This window comes from Bombus affinis, chromosome 3 (genome assembly GCF_024516045.1).
Source record: "Bombus affinis isolate iyBomAffi1 chromosome 3, iyBomAffi1.2, whole genome shotgun sequence".
Lineage (NCBI taxonomy): Eukaryota > Metazoa > Arthropoda > Insecta > Hymenoptera > Apidae > Bombus > Bombus affinis.
The window spans coordinates 7,425,485-7,442,967 of record NC_066346.1 but is presented as its reverse complement, the minus strand read 5'-3'; the positions used below and the strand labels follow the sequence as shown (position 1 = coordinate 7,442,967).

At 33.1% G+C, this 17,483-nt stretch overlaps 1 protein-coding gene across 1 annotated transcript; it reads right to left on the bottom strand.

Moving 5' to 3' along the window:
• Positions 1 to 4,556: 4,556 nt before the first annotated feature.
• Positions 4,557 to 15,808, bottom strand: LOC126914241 (mitochondrial sodium/calcium exchanger protein-like). Its single transcript, XM_050717886.1, has 8 exons — positions 15,791 to 15,808; positions 15,077 to 15,290; positions 10,296 to 10,649; positions 8,164 to 8,244; positions 6,648 to 6,767; positions 5,621 to 5,944; positions 4,894 to 5,072; positions 4,557 to 4,789 (listed from the first exon to the last, which is right to left on the bottom strand). Exons 1-8 carry the CDS (start codon positions 15,806 to 15,808, stop codon positions 4,607 to 4,609), a joined length of 1,473 nt encoding a protein of 490 aa, XP_050573843.1. The 3' UTR covers positions 4,557 to 4,606.
• Between the last annotated feature and the right edge of the window lie 1,675 nt (positions 15,809 to 17,483).

The following is a 17,483-nucleotide window of genomic DNA, read 5'->3' as shown; positions in this document are numbered from 1 at the left end:
TACAATATGACGTTTCGTGACCCAATCCATCATGATTCTGTACGCACACAGCAGTTCACATAGGAGTGCGTTGAACGTGAACATTATGTAAAAGTTAAAAAATCAATATCTCGACATGTGTTTCTATCTTGTACCTACAAACTCATACGAACTATGTATAAAATAGTACAAAGTTATATGTTAAGCAATTTAAAAAATAGACGTTTCTTAAAGTAAAATGAAGAGAATTTTAAACAAATTTTTTTCTCCAAATTATCTTGCAATTTATTATGCGAAAATACTTTACAATATTATATTTTTATTTTAGTCGATGTTAGTGTTTAGAACAGAGAGTTTCACAGAAGCATTTGAAAGTATGTCAAAAAGACGAAGAATTTTTCTAATTTATTGAATTTAATACAGCATTTAATATACTTTATTAGCATAATTCTGCATTATAATCTTTTTGATGTTGTTACGAGAAAGAAATTTATTAAAGGCTTCCCTACTTAATTAGATTTTTAGCTGCTGATTTAAGATTTAATAATCTGCACGTACAATTTTTTGTTTAATTTGCAATAATGTTAATATTCCCGAATAAAAATGATTATATCTCCAAATTCTGTGACGCCAATTCACAATGAATAAAATAAATCTATAATACTTGGTGTCTTTAGTAATCATTATTGACAACTTCACATACGCTTCCGTTCAAAAATCCTGGGACATTCTTTATTTTTAATAAAGTTTGGATCTTTAATGTAGATTATGAATTTGAAGTTACACGTATTTTATAGTATAAATTATAATACATTATCGTCTTATAATACATTAGATACTTTTCTCCATTCCTTCCAACCGCATACACTTCTCGATCATTAGCGACAAAGTTGATACTGCTTTCGATTAAATTTGACAGTATTGACCAGAGTCATCGAGTAATTTGATGCTTTGTCGTGTCAAGCATCGAATTAAACGATACTCTTGCATATCTTTTAATCACTGTTTATAGTGATACTCGATTGAACTTCTAATTATACGAAGCTTTCTAGCTGTGTAAGAAAATTAATAAACGTTTTATTTTGATAATTAATAACAAGAAATTTCAAAATTAACTACATTGTATATTGAGGAATATTATTGATTAATTAACGTTGTTAATACAACGTTGTATGAAAATTGAAAATTATTTATCGTAAATGGCGTAATGGAAAATTCGCCCATGAGATTAACATCTATTATATTGAAAGTATCAGTTTCTTATTTATCTTGTACCGATAGACGCGAGGCACATCCCACGCCTGATTACATATTCGATTAAATGTTTGCATCGTTGTTGGATCGCCCTAAATTATATGATAGCATAGAAAATGCAAAAGTAGTTGTGTACACAGCGAAATTATACCAACACAGTCGTAGTTTTCTTGTCTGACAGTATACATAGTTGCCATAATGTTAGTTCAGTTGGAAAACGCAACACCTCGGCTGGCCTCAAGGGAAATGTCGGAAAAAGGACCCAACATTGCTCGACTGTTGCTTTCACACGTTCGAATAATGTATATCCTCCTCGAATGCTTATGTAGCAGCCCCTTGGCCCATTAAAAATGTATCCCTGTCCACATAGTTACGATGTTGACTCATTTGCAGACATCGTTTACAAGAAAACCTTTTGCACCGTTGCCGTTTCCATGTAATCCGCATTCTTTCTTTCCTCGAGCCTGTCCTTCCTTAAATAATTTATGGGGTGGATTCGGTGGTGATATCACTTATTAGGGGTTCTGCTATACGTAAAAAATGTATATCACGTCGTAGCTCAAAATGTTCTTCATTCGTTATTATTTCGACCCTCCCTTAAGTGAATATCCCTCTTCAAAGCCATGCTTAGCCTTTTCCGGACTATAAATAAGACCTTTTTATTACTTCTTGCGTAAAAGGAGTCGAAGTTTTCATGTAATTTTCATTATATCAGCTTCTTACTCTGGTTGAATGTCCATTCCGTTATTTGAAAATGTAAATTTGTTTGAACGTTCATTGTATGAATACTTTTTATAATATTATTTTGATAAAAATTGTCAAAATATCCTACAAACTTATTCTAAAAATCGAACTTATTACTACAAAATATCTATCAGTACAAATCATATTTTGATTTTATTTCATCGCAATGAACCAATAAACTCTCTCCATCAATTCACCATATGTATTGATACATGTTTCATATATCTTTCATTTTTTTAAGCTATCCTCGCATAAAAGTCCAATAGGAGACGATAAAATTGAAGACGATATTAGAGTCCTACTGTTCTTTTCGAATTTCGTATTTTTATTATAAGTTTTTAATAAAGCTTTAAATGTCTCATATTTGTATAATATTTTTTGCTCGATTATACTCACAGAATACTGACAAAGTTAGTGTTCAAACCTAAGCGGATATAACCATTTTGCTGCTATTAAATAATATGGAGCCCATTTTGCGAAAAGCAGGTAATAAATAAAGAGAAAATTTACACCGAAAATTTTGTTTTATCAACCATTTCTTCTGTATACGATATAATGGATAGTATTATTAATTAAAGTACTGAAGGTAAATGACTTCAGCACACCATAAGAGTTATTAATATCAATTCAATTAATTTGATGCTTATAATATTGTTTATTATTAATTTCATATTTATTGCTTAAAAGCAAAGCTAAACGGGCGGGCGATCCATAACTTTATAATGTTTTATGGGCATTCTATCATTTCCATATAATAACATAATCAAAACGTTAGATTTAACAATCGTGTATCAAAAATATCTACGAATACAAAGATATATTCTTGTCGTTACTAGTAAATTGAGTTAAAATTTGGTTAATTGAAATTTAATTTTCAATTCCGAATAACAAATGAAAGTCATGACGATTTACATAAATTTTTAGCGAATTTAACTATAAACATACTTCAGTTTAGAATAAAATATTTAGTTCTCATAATATTATCATAAATACAGCCTACAGTATAAAAGTATTAACATTTACACTGTAAAATATAATAAATATATGGTTTAATTCAAATCAACATACTTTCTACTTGAAGACTACAGAAAAAAGAAACGTGAGGAGAAAGAAACCAGAACATTTTTGTTGACTTTCTGATTTTGTTATTTTGTGATTAAAAAATAATATTCTGATATGATATAGTTGAAGACAAAAACAACCTATTACATGCATATAAGCTTTTTAAATGTAATTTTTAGTTTATAACAAAGTTTTGAAAAAAATGTACGACTATTGAGATAAACATATTTGAATATCTTCCATATTTTAATATTTTGACAAGCGATATCTTTAAAATTATGAAGTAGGTGAAACAATACACGTTTAGTTTCAAAATAAAAATACAAAAACAATTTCGGTAATATAGGATTGACTGAGACAACGTATTTAAATTTTGAAACTACACTTTCGTAAAAAATATTCGGGTTCTTTTCCTGCAATCTTCTCGTTTATAAAGATAGCCAATATTATATGTACGTATTATTTAGCTTTCACGTATTTGTCTCAGCATTACCGAGCAAATGCGATTCAAGTTGTTTATTAAGAATTTTATCCGATTCTAGTTACGGTCGATGATCGGTACCGAGTGGATGAATCGCTTTAAATTCGCTGAGGAACTGAATGAGGATAAACGTGAAATATATAGTATATAAGAGGTAGCCGTATGATCTTCGTGCTATAGACCCGGTAATGTTTAAGTAAATAATAGACGCTATTAACGAGCACAGAAGGAAAGCCAAACAACCAGGTGCCATATCGCTCATTCTCATGTTTGTACGATGATTTGGTTGTTTGCTGGCTGCCATTCCGTAAGTTAGTCCCAATCCCAAGAGTGTATTGAACATCGGTCCGCCAAAGCAAGCTGCATATCCCATTCGTGGAAATCCTTGTCTAGCTATGGCAACGTTCGATATGAGATCTATAAGCAGATTTCAGTTAATATCTGGTCAATAGTTAACGTTCAAGTGAAATATTAGATGATTGGATCCACAACCAAGAGCTACACAGTTCGTGTAACTACTTTTTAAATATTCAACAGCTAGTGGGGTGCGTTATGGAGTTTGCTTCTTTTATTTATACTTTATTGAACGGTTTTTAATGGAAAGTAAAGACGATAAAAATATGCGATGGTGGAATGTAGTTTAAGGGTCATGAGGATAATATTTATACTGGCTACAAAAAGTAATTTGCACACTATTGTATTTATTATAGCATTTACATACTAATAATTAATTAGGTTCAGGTATATTAAATTTCACATCATTTAGCAGTACCTTCATATGACTAGAAAAATTTGAAATGTAAAATGATAGAAAGAAAATACACAGTTTTTCGTCGCATGAGACGTGTCAATATTAAAAAGTATGTAGACAGTAAGCACAAAAGTCTATGACGCTTGACATCTTAATTTTAAATTCAAGCATAAGTTCCAATAATTTGTAAGTGTAACTTTGTGAAGTGTGTAATTATACATGATTTACTTATATTAAGTTTCAAATAACCTCAAGGGTTAACGTATAATGTAATTACGTGGTTTCAGTCGACCATGTCAAACAACAGGAAAGCTAGAGGCAATTCAACGCACGAATTATTTTACAATAATATTGTTCCACTCACCACCTACGCTGTTTCCCCACGCGAGCAACGTAATACCGAGCATGGCGTCCGATATACTGAAAGCGTATCCTACACATTGGAGGACTGCCATCACCTCCCCGGCTACCAAATAGACAGTCAGCATAGCAGCCAAGAATCCGAAAAATGCAAAAGCCTGCAATTAATTTGTCGCCGGCCGTTATGAGCAAGCAGTTGTACGAGAGCGCAGCGAATACGAAAGCTTGGCGCGAATGGCGAAAAGGTAGAAAAAGTACTCACGTTATGAAACTTTGGTACGCGATCCACGTGGGTCATTAGAAATACAATTACACCAATTACGGTACCGACCACCAGGAATATTGGCACCACTGAAACCGGGCCAAAATGCGTTTTCCAAACTACGGAACGAGGGTGAAAATGAGATGGCAGTTGTGATAGCTGACCGAAGATATTTTTAACTACTAATGAAAGCTAGAAAACTTCTTATTACTTCGGTAATTATCGTTTTCAACAACGTATGTGAGAAATTCTCGATTAAATTAATCTTAAGATCAAAACTCAAGTATGTATAAAACGTAAAGGATCTTTTATATAAGAGACTTCTTTTCTGGATCTAGAGTTCATTAAAAAAAGTGTTTATTTGGTTGATAGTATACATCACACACGCTGTATGATTGTTACACGACTATGTAATTTTTAATAATAATTTATCTTCCTGGATAGTCATATAGAAAAAAAGAACAAAAGATCAGTTGGAATAGGTACGTTTATATCACGTAATATATTAATATTAAAAAAGTGGTGGAAAGAAGTGGAATCGGTGTATAAACATCTGTGACAGTTTGTTTTAATTTCGACTAAACTCTGGCAATTTGTATGTTACAAAAAAGGGCATGCTTACCTATATTTCACCACGTGAAAATTTTTCCGCGAAATCTCCAGCTTTTATTAGTGCTGGCAATTTATAACGGCGGCCGTAAAAGGCGCGACAATTAATACAACTAACCGTTTAATAGAAACAACGACAACGTCGGTGTCACACACAACTGGAAGCAATTTAGCAACTTGGTCCAACCTCTCTTTACCGTAGTCATGTTCACAAGCGGAATAAATAATTGAAGAAGAAGCATGACAGGCGAACGTATGATTAAAATAAATTTAACGAGTCGATTTGCACTTGTCCAATCTTCTTCTCCTATCGGATTAATGTCATAGAGAAATTCCTTAAAAAGTCCCTTTGGCCTGTCAACGTCTTCTGCCACGATCTCTTCTGGCAGTGTTGTTCTGTTTTGCCTTTGTTCTTTTCCCAGCTCGACCGCAATTGCAATATCTGATACGTGGAAGATTTATTATTGTACGAAACATCTGCAGAAAGGAATAAATGTCTTACTAATAAATAACATCTCTATAATATAATAATAGTTGTATTAAACAACATCTCTCTAATAAAATGTAATTTTTTAATGTGCGACTTGGTTTACGTAAAATATAGCTATAAGAACTTGTTTCTGTAGGAACTATCGTACTAAAGATAGGAAAATCTTTCTATGATATTTTATAATCCATTGGGACGTTTTCCGCGAGAAATGGTATATTGGTGTCTATTCTCCAAGGAGTGAAAGTCCAGAAATTGAACCTACCTTCCTTAATTTATTTGGCTTGACACGTAAGTTTCTACATTCTTTAATAATCCCTTAACGGAAATTAATATTTCCATAGAAATTATTTGTATAACATATACATAGTATACAGCGTATTAAATAAACGATCAAAAAAAAAAAAAAAGATTACCTACGTGATATCGGATAAATTTGAGGTATAGTATAGATATACGTATACCAAAACAGCGTAAGAAAGAAAAGTTGACGAATTAGAATGCGATTCTAGACGAATACTATACTATACTATACTCTAACTTGATTGTTAAACATTTGTGAAAGGTCTATTTCAAAATTCATGAAAGCGTACTGTACGATTTTGATTTAATGAAAGTGAGAAAAGTGTATGATCAATTGGGGAAACAACATGCATACCCATCTTAGTTCGCAAGCTAACGGCACGACCCTTTACGGGAATCCTGGGAATGATGTCTTTGTCCTTGTTCGCCAAGTAAGTGCGCAGGATATCTGGATCGGGTACACTTGGGATCCTGCCTGCGAAAGTACATAAGGGAACCTTGCAGGGAAAGGATCGATAACTACACTTGCGTCGACATCCTTTTTTGTCTTCGCAAGTAGAAGTATTCATTTCGAAATGCTTTCAGCCTTTGCATAGATACGTCCGCGTAATGTTTTACTTCGGTTGCAAACCGAGCAAAGAACGTAACAAACAGTACACATCGTACATGTTAAACAGCATTCAAACACGATTCCTTCGTGTTTTGTTTCTCTGGTCGGTGGAAATTATTCTTTTTCTTAAATCGTAGGTATTGTTTGAGAAAACAAAAGTACTTATTTTCCTCGTGTTTGTATTTAATGAGTTGAGAATTATAGATTGATGTAAATCAGTCGATTGAGTGTTCTCATAAAACTATTATTATTATAAAATTCATTTCATATTCATTATATTTTTTAAGCCATTGGCAATCTATCGTGGCTGATATTAAAGTTATATTTTATTTTATTATGAAACAACAGTAAAAGTTATGCAAATATTTTGTACATTTTATAACATTATATTTACTAGGTACGAATATGAAATTCTAGTGCTTTGGGTTAGGTCTATTAAAATCTATTAAAACTCGCGGAATATCTTTCCACTCGTATTTTGAATACTATTCTCGTCGTATGTTATTAAACTTCTCTCGAAACAATTTTCTCATTTGCATATAATGTAAACAAAATTATAGCTATAAATGTAAAAATATTCACGTTCTCGTCATTATCCGAGAACTATAGGTAACGGATTTATGAAATGTATTCAGACATCGCATTAGCTATAGAAAATATTAAAACTTTGTTTCCTTGTTTGCTTCTCTCACGAATCTATGCTATTTCTAAAAAAAATATGTCGAGAAATAATGACGTGAACAACCTGTATAGCTAGTATGTAAAGAAGATTTATATTGTTTGAGACGGAAAACAAGATGTGTATTAACAAGGAAAATACAGATGGCTGTGAAATCGAGTAAATATTTGTTCCATTATTTTTTATCGGAAAAATCTATCGTCAGCCACATTCGTTACTGTGCAACGTCGATATAGTCGACTGAAACTTTATCGAGGAGTTTCTCCTCCACTCGTTACAACGCGTAATTGTAATCGAACAATATCGTTTTCTTAATTAAGTCGAGTTTTCCAGCTGCTTTTGTTGTTTCCAGTTTATGTTTCCTTTCATATTCTCATTTTCGAGAATAACGTTACACGTCTGAATTACGTTTATATCTAGGGAAAGTTATTCGTTTGAATAGGGCTTGTCAAGGATTCAATATGAAACCCTTTGTTTCCCATGGAAATTCTGGGAAACCCCTTTCTTCCGGCCCGGATTTGGTCACACCACTGAATGATGCTTTATCAAGCGTTTCGGAAAGTTATGCAGCATTAAACGCACTTTTTAGCCTCTCCTCCCGGTTCTCGTATATCTGCATTATCACCACCAGGCTGATGAACAATAGGTAGCAAAGAACAAAGCCTGCAATTAAAATGTATCAGCATTAAAAAGCATTACCGTCGTTTGGTCATGCAGGTGCGCACAAAAGTCAGAGTAATTAATTGCCACAAAAGCGCAATGTGACACGGAAAAACTTGCGGCGCATTGTAAATCTCTCCTTAAATTAGGGAATGGTAAAAAGGACTTATTAGTTTTGCTTGTTTTTGCATCGCAGAGAGCCGGATGTTTTATTCGAGCCCATTATGCGTGAAATTATTCTGAGAAACTCACAACAATGGAACAGTTGGGCTAATAATTAGTAGCGTTGTTCTAATGATCAATATTAATAAATTTATCGATTGAAATTAACAATCGTGGAGCTTTCTCGAGATTATGTGTTAAGATGATGAATTGAATTAATCTCATTGGAAATTTTATTTTCTTTCTTTTTCATTCAAAGCTAAATTTCAAATAAATAAGTAATTTTTTAAAAAAGTCTGTTGTTCGTACGAAAAGGAAAATTTAATTTCTTGCCTGTTATCTAGAAAATGAACTAATATTTTACAACCGCTCTGCCGTTTTTTGTAACAGACGTATGTATTTTTTCCATAAATTAAAAGAAATATTGAATATTTTCAATAACAACTAACGCAGTAATGAAATGTACATACATATATGTACGAAATAAATAAAAATAATATAAATTTTCGAGTGAGTTGTGCTTCTATGGGAAATATAATAAGTATCATTCTTTATTAATAATTTCTAGTAATTAGTAAATATTACAATACTGGTATACATATTCCTCAATCTACTGCAATACTGATCATTTCAGCATTAAGTATTTCAATATATTAACTAGATACGAATCGAGAATAAGTACCGACTTCAATTGTTCGATCATTGAAATGAAATTTCGACGAAATATTTGTAAATTTTTTATCAACTTTTTTAGTCTTTTAAAGTTTGAGAGGTTTATGAATCGCAGCGGAAACTCGCGGGGGTTAAATTGTGAGGAAGCCGGGACGATGGCAGAAGGATCGTGGCTTTGCTTAATTAAATTCATTCCAGAGTTATCGTTATTGCCAAATTAAACTGCATACGTATGGCTCACCCACAGATAAATTTTTCCGTTTCTGAGCATGAGCATGAAGCATGGCATATTTGATCGCCACCCCGTTTTTACCCCCTTTATATCTCTTTTACACTTCGTCCAGATAATTTCATGCAGATCTAGAGGGCGTACTATTATTTTTTGCTCCTCAATCCTTTTTTAAGGAATAGCGAAAAACGAATAAATAAACGGAGATATATGAAATTCATGCATATAAGGTACTCAGTAATCTCCAAATAATTCTATTATTATAATTCCGTCTTATAAAATAATGATAACGAATGATGAAAACTTTTATTTTTAAAGTAATTTAGAAAAACTAAAATAAAACTAAATAAAAAGAACAATATTTCTTCTGAATAGTTGAACGAATATTTTACTTGTTAAATACGGGATGTCAAAGAAAAGAGCTTAAAAGCATTGGGAAAAATTAAAGGAAATCGTCATATAGAGGAAAAAGATTACAGTAAACATGGATCAAAAAAGAAGAAAATGTTTTCGATGTTATAGACAATAGAAATATCGTTCCGTTTGAAATCCTTCCCGATTTTTTATTTTCAATTCCGTGAACCCTTTGTTGAATTTCAAAAATGTTCCACTAAAAAAGGCGAAAAATGTAACATATCGTGTTTTTCTGGTCTGCAATTAAAATGTAACGATTTATTTCGATTAAATTTTATGAAACTAAATTTCCAGAAAAGATCGAAAATTACAGGAGCGACCAAACGCATTGATTTTAACTCAGTTACCAAAGCCCCTTCTAAAACAGGCTTCGTAACGTAACATGCAACGTTCCAAAGAACTCTCTAGAGTTTCCTCAAAGTTCCACGCTTTCTCGGAACATTCGACTCGAGAGGTACCTCCATGTGAAAGTTGAGGGGATTGCGAATCCAGCGTTCGAGTCGGGTAACAAAGATAACGGAATAAAAGGCGCGATTTGATTCTCGTAAAGGTTCGATATTGAGAGAGGTGTACGTACTGATAGCTTCCCAAAGGTGAACCGTGCCATCTTTTATGACGTAGCTGATCCAGCATACCGTAACGATGTAAAAGCATGCGTCTCTCATCAAGGGTTTCAACAGGACTCGAAAGGGCTTGACTACCGCAACAGAGCCGGCGATAATCGCCGTCACGAAGACACCGGCGCCGATTAATTCCGTGAACATTATTATCCCTTCGTCGGTACCCGATACGAGGGACGTGAAGATGTCAGGAGCACCGTTTCCGAATGCCAATATCGTCACCCCGGCTATATTGTCCGACAGCTGCAAAACACTGGCTATCACCGCCAGTGACGGGCAGAAGCTACACAGACAGAGGAAATGAAAAAATGGTGGGACAATCGTAGGATGTTTGGTGTTGAGAATGGGCAACATGGTTCGGACAAACATCGTCTCCTGCTAATTGAATTTTCATTATAGGTGTTACATCCAATATGGTATGGTAACAAATCAGTTTAGATGAAATCTATCTCTGTAGGATGTCCCAGATCTTTTATGTAAAATTGGGTTATACCCTACAAGTAAAAGTAAGAAAAAGCGCGTAACACAGGATCGTGTGGTCTTTCGGTCGATATAACGATTAAACGAGCATTAACTTTAATGACGAACAGTTCAAATAAAATTGACTCTTTGATCCTCAAGATCGTTAAATACCACGGCACTAAACTTCCTCTTGCGAGAAACTTTCAAAGAGAAAAATTTTACCAAAAATTAATAGACATCGGAAATTAATATAAAAAATTCGTAATACTTATTTAAAAATGAGGAAACATCGATAGAAAATTTATAATGTAATAAGTTCGATTTTTCATAAATATCAGCTCTGTAACCATAAGAATAACTGTAAGAATAAATTACGCTTCGAAGCGGAATTAATATAAATATCGGTAATTTGTTTCCATTAATTTCGTTTCACTGAATATAAGATTGGTCTATTGTTATTTTTATGAAAGTAACAAACCTTTTAGAAGCTATTTAATTACAAATTCCCTTACAATTTTCATTCCAAGAAGGAAAACCTAATTAAAACTGTCAGTGCAGTTTATTCAATTAACCATCATTTTCTGTGCTTTTCTTCCAAAAAATTCCCAATACCTATGAAAGTTTCTCCCAATATTTCCTAACTTTTAATTTGCCTCCCGCGGCCAAATCGATATCATGTACATATCGTAAAAGCGTATGTTGAAATATACACAGTGATCGTATTGAAAGGTGAAACGTGACAAGAACTAGAGAAGAAGAACGGTAATGATTAATTTACGACGATCGCAATTGCTTTGGTTCGATATTTAATTTGGGAACGTGGAGCAACAAATTACTCACGTTATCTCATTCCTGCCTATTTTATTCCCATGTACATAGATATGTGCGTTTTTCTTTATCGTGAATCGAATTTCGATATAACCGCATTTCTAAGTACACTCCGTACGGCACGTTAAATGAATTAGGTTTCATCCGATACGCGTTTAGCTGTAAGCGTTGAAGGAGGAGCAAAGAGGAGAAGAAAGCAATGGAGGACGTGTTATACGACAAAAAAGTTGGCGAGCAAATTCGTAATTAATTCCTTTCCTTTGTCACGTCCGGCAGAAAGGTCCTTCACGTAGAAAGAGATATTGGATTTAATTGTTTTAATAAATTTCACAGGAAAGATTATCCTTCAATAACGATCTTGTCATGTCATTTTATCATAATTAAAAATTAATTCTATTAAATGTTCTTCAAAGATAAAAGGACAAACTCTAACCATTTAATACCAATACGACACGCAAACGTATTTTATGTCAAAAGTATCTATATTGAGTCATATTCTTCAGCTTTACTTATGTATCATCTGTCTTCCATACGTGTTAATACAATATAATCAAATAAAGTAAATAGTTAATCCTCGAATCTTAGATTTTTGACTCAAATCAGTATTGATATTTTTACGTTGAAATAAATGTTGGACCGTTTCGCAGGGAGACGTGTTTATAGTATAACGCGCCAACGAGGGTCGTAAATTCTCGTTACGATACAATAATCGACACTACGAATCAACCGATCCCCTATTTTGTTTAAGATAATAGAAATAAAAGACAAAACAGAATTGGTCGAATGATCATAACATTGAGTTAACAGTTTAAATATACACTTTATTTCCAACAACTTTGGAAGAATGCGAGTGATACGTGTAAAAGTGTTTTCAGCAAAGAGTTAATAGCAAGTGAATTGTCTTCTGTGACAGTGGCCCTAGATTTAGAAGGAACTAGTGATGTGTGCTGGCAGCCACCCACCAACGGTCGCTCGTGGGTGCAAGTGGCCGTTCAAAATTGTACATGGAAAAAACCTGCTTTTCCCATGATTTATCGGAATGAACGATAACCCGAAGAAACGTTTCGACTTGAAATATGCTTGTAGTAATTAAGGGCCTTGACCGTAAAAGATAGTAAATTTTATAACAGTCCTTAGGATTATTGCGGGTCTGAATAAGTAGGTTTATATAGTTGATGGCCATCTTGATCGAGGAATGGATTATAGTATATGGTAGAGTCTTGGGATGTAACAATAAACGTGAAGCATCTAACTTTCGAAAATTTACTAAAAAATTGCTATTTTCTATGTAGAATAGTCGAAAGTAATAAAAGATAAATGGAAAGTACTCGAATACCCTTAGATACTTTTTATATGCTTAGTTAAAACATTTTTGAAATCTCGTTAGCATTGAGACACGACTATCGTGATTATGTTGGTACAATTTGAATCGGATCTGAAATAGTATAAGATACAAGATGTTAATTGGAAGAATACTTTTCGCAAAGATCACAAGAATATTTGAACAGTAAACAATTCGCTGTATTAATAAGTTAGAATACCTATCTAGTGAGACAATCTTTAGCACTAATTATTGTATCATATTGTATTTCGTATTGATTTCAAATTTTTCTATTATAATCACGATAGTCGTAAGTCATTACGATGCTAACAGTATTTCAAACAAAGTCGTACAATGCACATAATATATTCATGTAATGTAGCAAGTGTACGAATATTTTCATGAACCATTGTATATGTATATTAGTAACAGAGTATACTTCTGTTGAATCCTATTGTGAAATCATATCACTCGACTATTCGATCCTTTCCATGTGGGACGGACTATTGCTTTTGATCCATTGCATCGAATGTTCTGGATGATCATAGCTATATCTATTGAGAGCAGTCACAATAGGCAATAGATTGTAACTGCTTAAGTCGCATTTAAGTTATGTACGTGATACATACGTGTTAGAATTTTATTAGGGATGAAAGAGGCCGGCAACCGTGTTGCAGGAGCAGATGGTTTCTTTTTAATGACGGAGCATAAAGCTTTCGCCGACCATTTGGATTAAAATTGAATCGCTTTCCGCATGAGAATATGTCGATTCGCACGCACACGATGAGCTATAATTCACCCTTTACTGAACACAATGTGCCGTGAAAGACTTTATGCGTCACCTAACCATCGATATCGGCACTTTTATGGAAAATCATAGAAATTTTATTTCCCCCATAACTATTTTATTAACTATCATTCTGCGATTTTCCTCGCTTTTGATCAAACTTACGTACAACGTCTATGACGTATAAAATATCGAAATAAGCAACGTTGCTAGATGCCTTAGTACCTTGACAAAAAAAAAGTAATTACGCTTCCTACGACGAGAATTTAAAAACTAAAGAAAAAGAAAAGTGAATTTTGAAAATGGAGATGTGAATGTATATTTGCATTTCGTTAAAGAGGAGAAACACACATATATGAGAAAAATAATAATTAGCAAAATAAGATATATGTCTCTGAGATTATAATATATGAGATTATAATAAATGAAACAAAATATCTGCAAAATGAAATCTATTTTGTAAATCTTAATCGGATTCTACAAAATAATTTATATTAAGGATGATAATTGAATAATTAATTGAAATGCATATCTACGATTGTGTTACATTAATACTTAAATAATTAAATTAGTTTTACTTAATTAGCTAAGAATTCATAACGCAGATGAAGAATAATTCGAAATCTCGAATCAGACCAAAACAAAATTAAAAGATGTCGTTATGAAATCCAATATAAAGATACCATATTCTTTGTCCAATTTAATTTCAGAAACAATTACGAATATCATCATAAATTATTCCTAGTCTCTTTGTCTCATCTTATGAATAAAATGAGATAATACAAAGAATGAAAAATCGTAAACAGAGCAGTGAATAATAATCTAATATCGTAACTTTATAAAACTAGTACTTTTCTGTTCTTTATACCAGAAACAAAATGTTTAAGGTACTACAAACGTTTGGAAATATTTAGCAAAGGCGATTCTCCTTAATTTCGATAAAAGAATTGAGATGAATGAAATTTTAAGAAACAAATTTTCAACTCTTGTATAGGCAATCAAAATCGTTATCACGCATCCTACTCCTATAGATAAGATACGTAGCGATAACATTACTTTCATACATTCCCGAATATTCTAACTATTTCTTGTAACCTATTAAATATATCATTTTAAACGGTTTGAATAGGGGGACTTATATAATATTATAGAAGATAGAATTATATAAAGATACCTATTTTTCGTGTAAGAAAGGACGGAATTTTTTTAAAAGATTATTAAAGAATTTATAAATGGCTATTCGGATATCTAGTTGCCCACGCAAGGTTAAGTATAAAGTATTTTAATCATTAGCCAGAAAGATATAAAGTCCTTAATCTTAGAAATAGCTACTCACAAATTGTCCGCAGTAGTTCCTAAAATTAAAAACAGATATAAAAGCCATATGACCATTATCACCAGTCCTATAGCGAATAAAAACGTGTTCTCCGAACCAAAGGAACAAAAAAGGATTTCCGTATATTGAATTACGGAATCCGTAAAACAATCTTTGGTTTCTTTCACCCATCTACAACGATCTTCAGTGGGAATGTTCCAAACGTATGAACAATCGTCCTATAAATGAGAAAGTTAGATTAGGACTATAAAATAGAATATAAATTAGAAGCATAGAATAGAACTGGCAAACTATGAGTTCGATATAATAAAATATGCCAGTTGGAAGATTATGAATACTTATGCAAATTCATACATTTATGATCATAGTTAACGAAAACCGAAATTTGTTTCGGTCTTTAAATATTATGATGAATACTTTAATTTGAATATTTTGTACATGTACATATCTATATTCTGTGCATTTTTGCATATGTACTTACATATTTAAATGTACAAAAATTCATCATCCAATAATGAGAGAATGTTTTATGAGTAATGTAACGGTTGTTTAAATTCAATTCTACGTATCGTGGACAAACCAAATGATACTCAGAAACTAAAATATTTTACAGTGCAAAAACTTCATATGACAGTGATATATTAAATGGTACCCTTTCAATGCCAATTTGGAGAACAAAATGGAAAATATGTATTATGTAAATGTCATTGTACCTTACGTATCGGTAAGTACCCATGTCTCAAAAAAGCGTTCGAATTCATCTGGAGTTTCCACTTATATTTTCTTTAATATTAATATAACTTTCAACTTATTTTTTATGAAATTGAAATGATAGATACTGTCAGTATTGTGACAATATTGAATTGAGATACAATTGAGTAAGATTTCAACTGTTTATTGGAAGTGATATTTTATTGAATTTTTCGACAAGAAATATTTGACTCAAATCATTGACACGGATGGCACACATGTGACATTTAAATAGGGTTCTGTGTCTAACGTTCCCAAATAACGATCTCGAAAAAATCATAGTGCTTTTCACGCTGTGTACAATTTAGAACGTCGCGTCGTTGCGACGATTGTAATTATAAATTCGTTTGAATCATAAATTTGAAGGTGCTCCGCTCATTCGAACAGAAGTTTCGTTAATCCCCGATTAAATAAACATCATTGAATTGATTTACCTGATCGTGATATCAATTATATGAAGGAGAAATAGTAAGAACAGATTCGAGTAAAGGAAATTGTACCGTACTTTTAATATAAATTACAGACGTCATTAAATCAAATAACACAAGCAATTAAATTAATAATTCAACGTGTTCGACAGTTTCGCACGGAAACGCGTTCACAGTATAGCGCGTCAACGAGAGGCGTAATTTCTCGTTTTGATACGATAATCGACGTCACGAATCAGCCGATCCCCTATTTTGGTTAAGATAATGGGGGTGGTTGAATGATTGAAACACTGAGTTAGCAGTTTAATTATACACATTATTTCCAACAACTTTGAAGAATGCGAGTGGTGCGTGTAGAAGTGTTTTCAGCAACGGGTTAATAGCAAGTGAAATGTCTTCTGTGACAGTGGCCCTAGATTTAAAAGGAACTAGTGATGTGTGCTGGCAGCCACCCATCAACGGTCGCTCGTGGGTGCAAGTGGCCGTCCAACATTGTACATGGAAAAAACCCGCTTTACCCATGATTTATCAGAATGAACGATAACCCGAAGAAACGTTTCGACTTGAAATATGCTTGTAGTAATTAAGCGCCTTGACCGTAAAAGATGGTAAATTTTATAACAGTCCTTAGGATTATTGCGGGTCTGAATAAGTAGGTTTATATAGCTGATGGCCATTTTGATCGAGGAATGGATTATAATTCATGGTGGGATCACGGAACGTAACACAACAAAACCAATGAAATTAATTGTTGAAGAACAGAATATGCTTAGAATTGAGTTAAGAGAATTAATAATGTACTATTGTGTAAGATCCATTGGCCACAGGCTGTGAAGAATGGGAAATTCCGAAGGACCATATATCTGAAAAATTGAAAAAGGTGTACGTGACCATCTTGGGTTATTAACAGTTATGAAAACAAGTGTACGTTGTAAGAGTACCGAAAACACAGGTATAAAATGGGTGTCTTGGTGGGGAGAATAATCAGTAGTTGGACTCATAACTGAGTTGCGACTAGTTGCAGTTACAAGTAAGCTGCGAGTAGTTGCGGGTTAATCGTTGCTCATGAGTTGTGGAATCATGATCGGTATGAGTTGTGGAAACAATGTGATTTGTGGGATCATTGCGAGTTGTGGAGTTGTGTTGGAATTGTACCGGAGTTGTGGTGGAGTTGTACCGGAGTTGCGCCGGAATTGTGATGGAGTTGTACCGGAGTTGCACCGGAATTGTGAT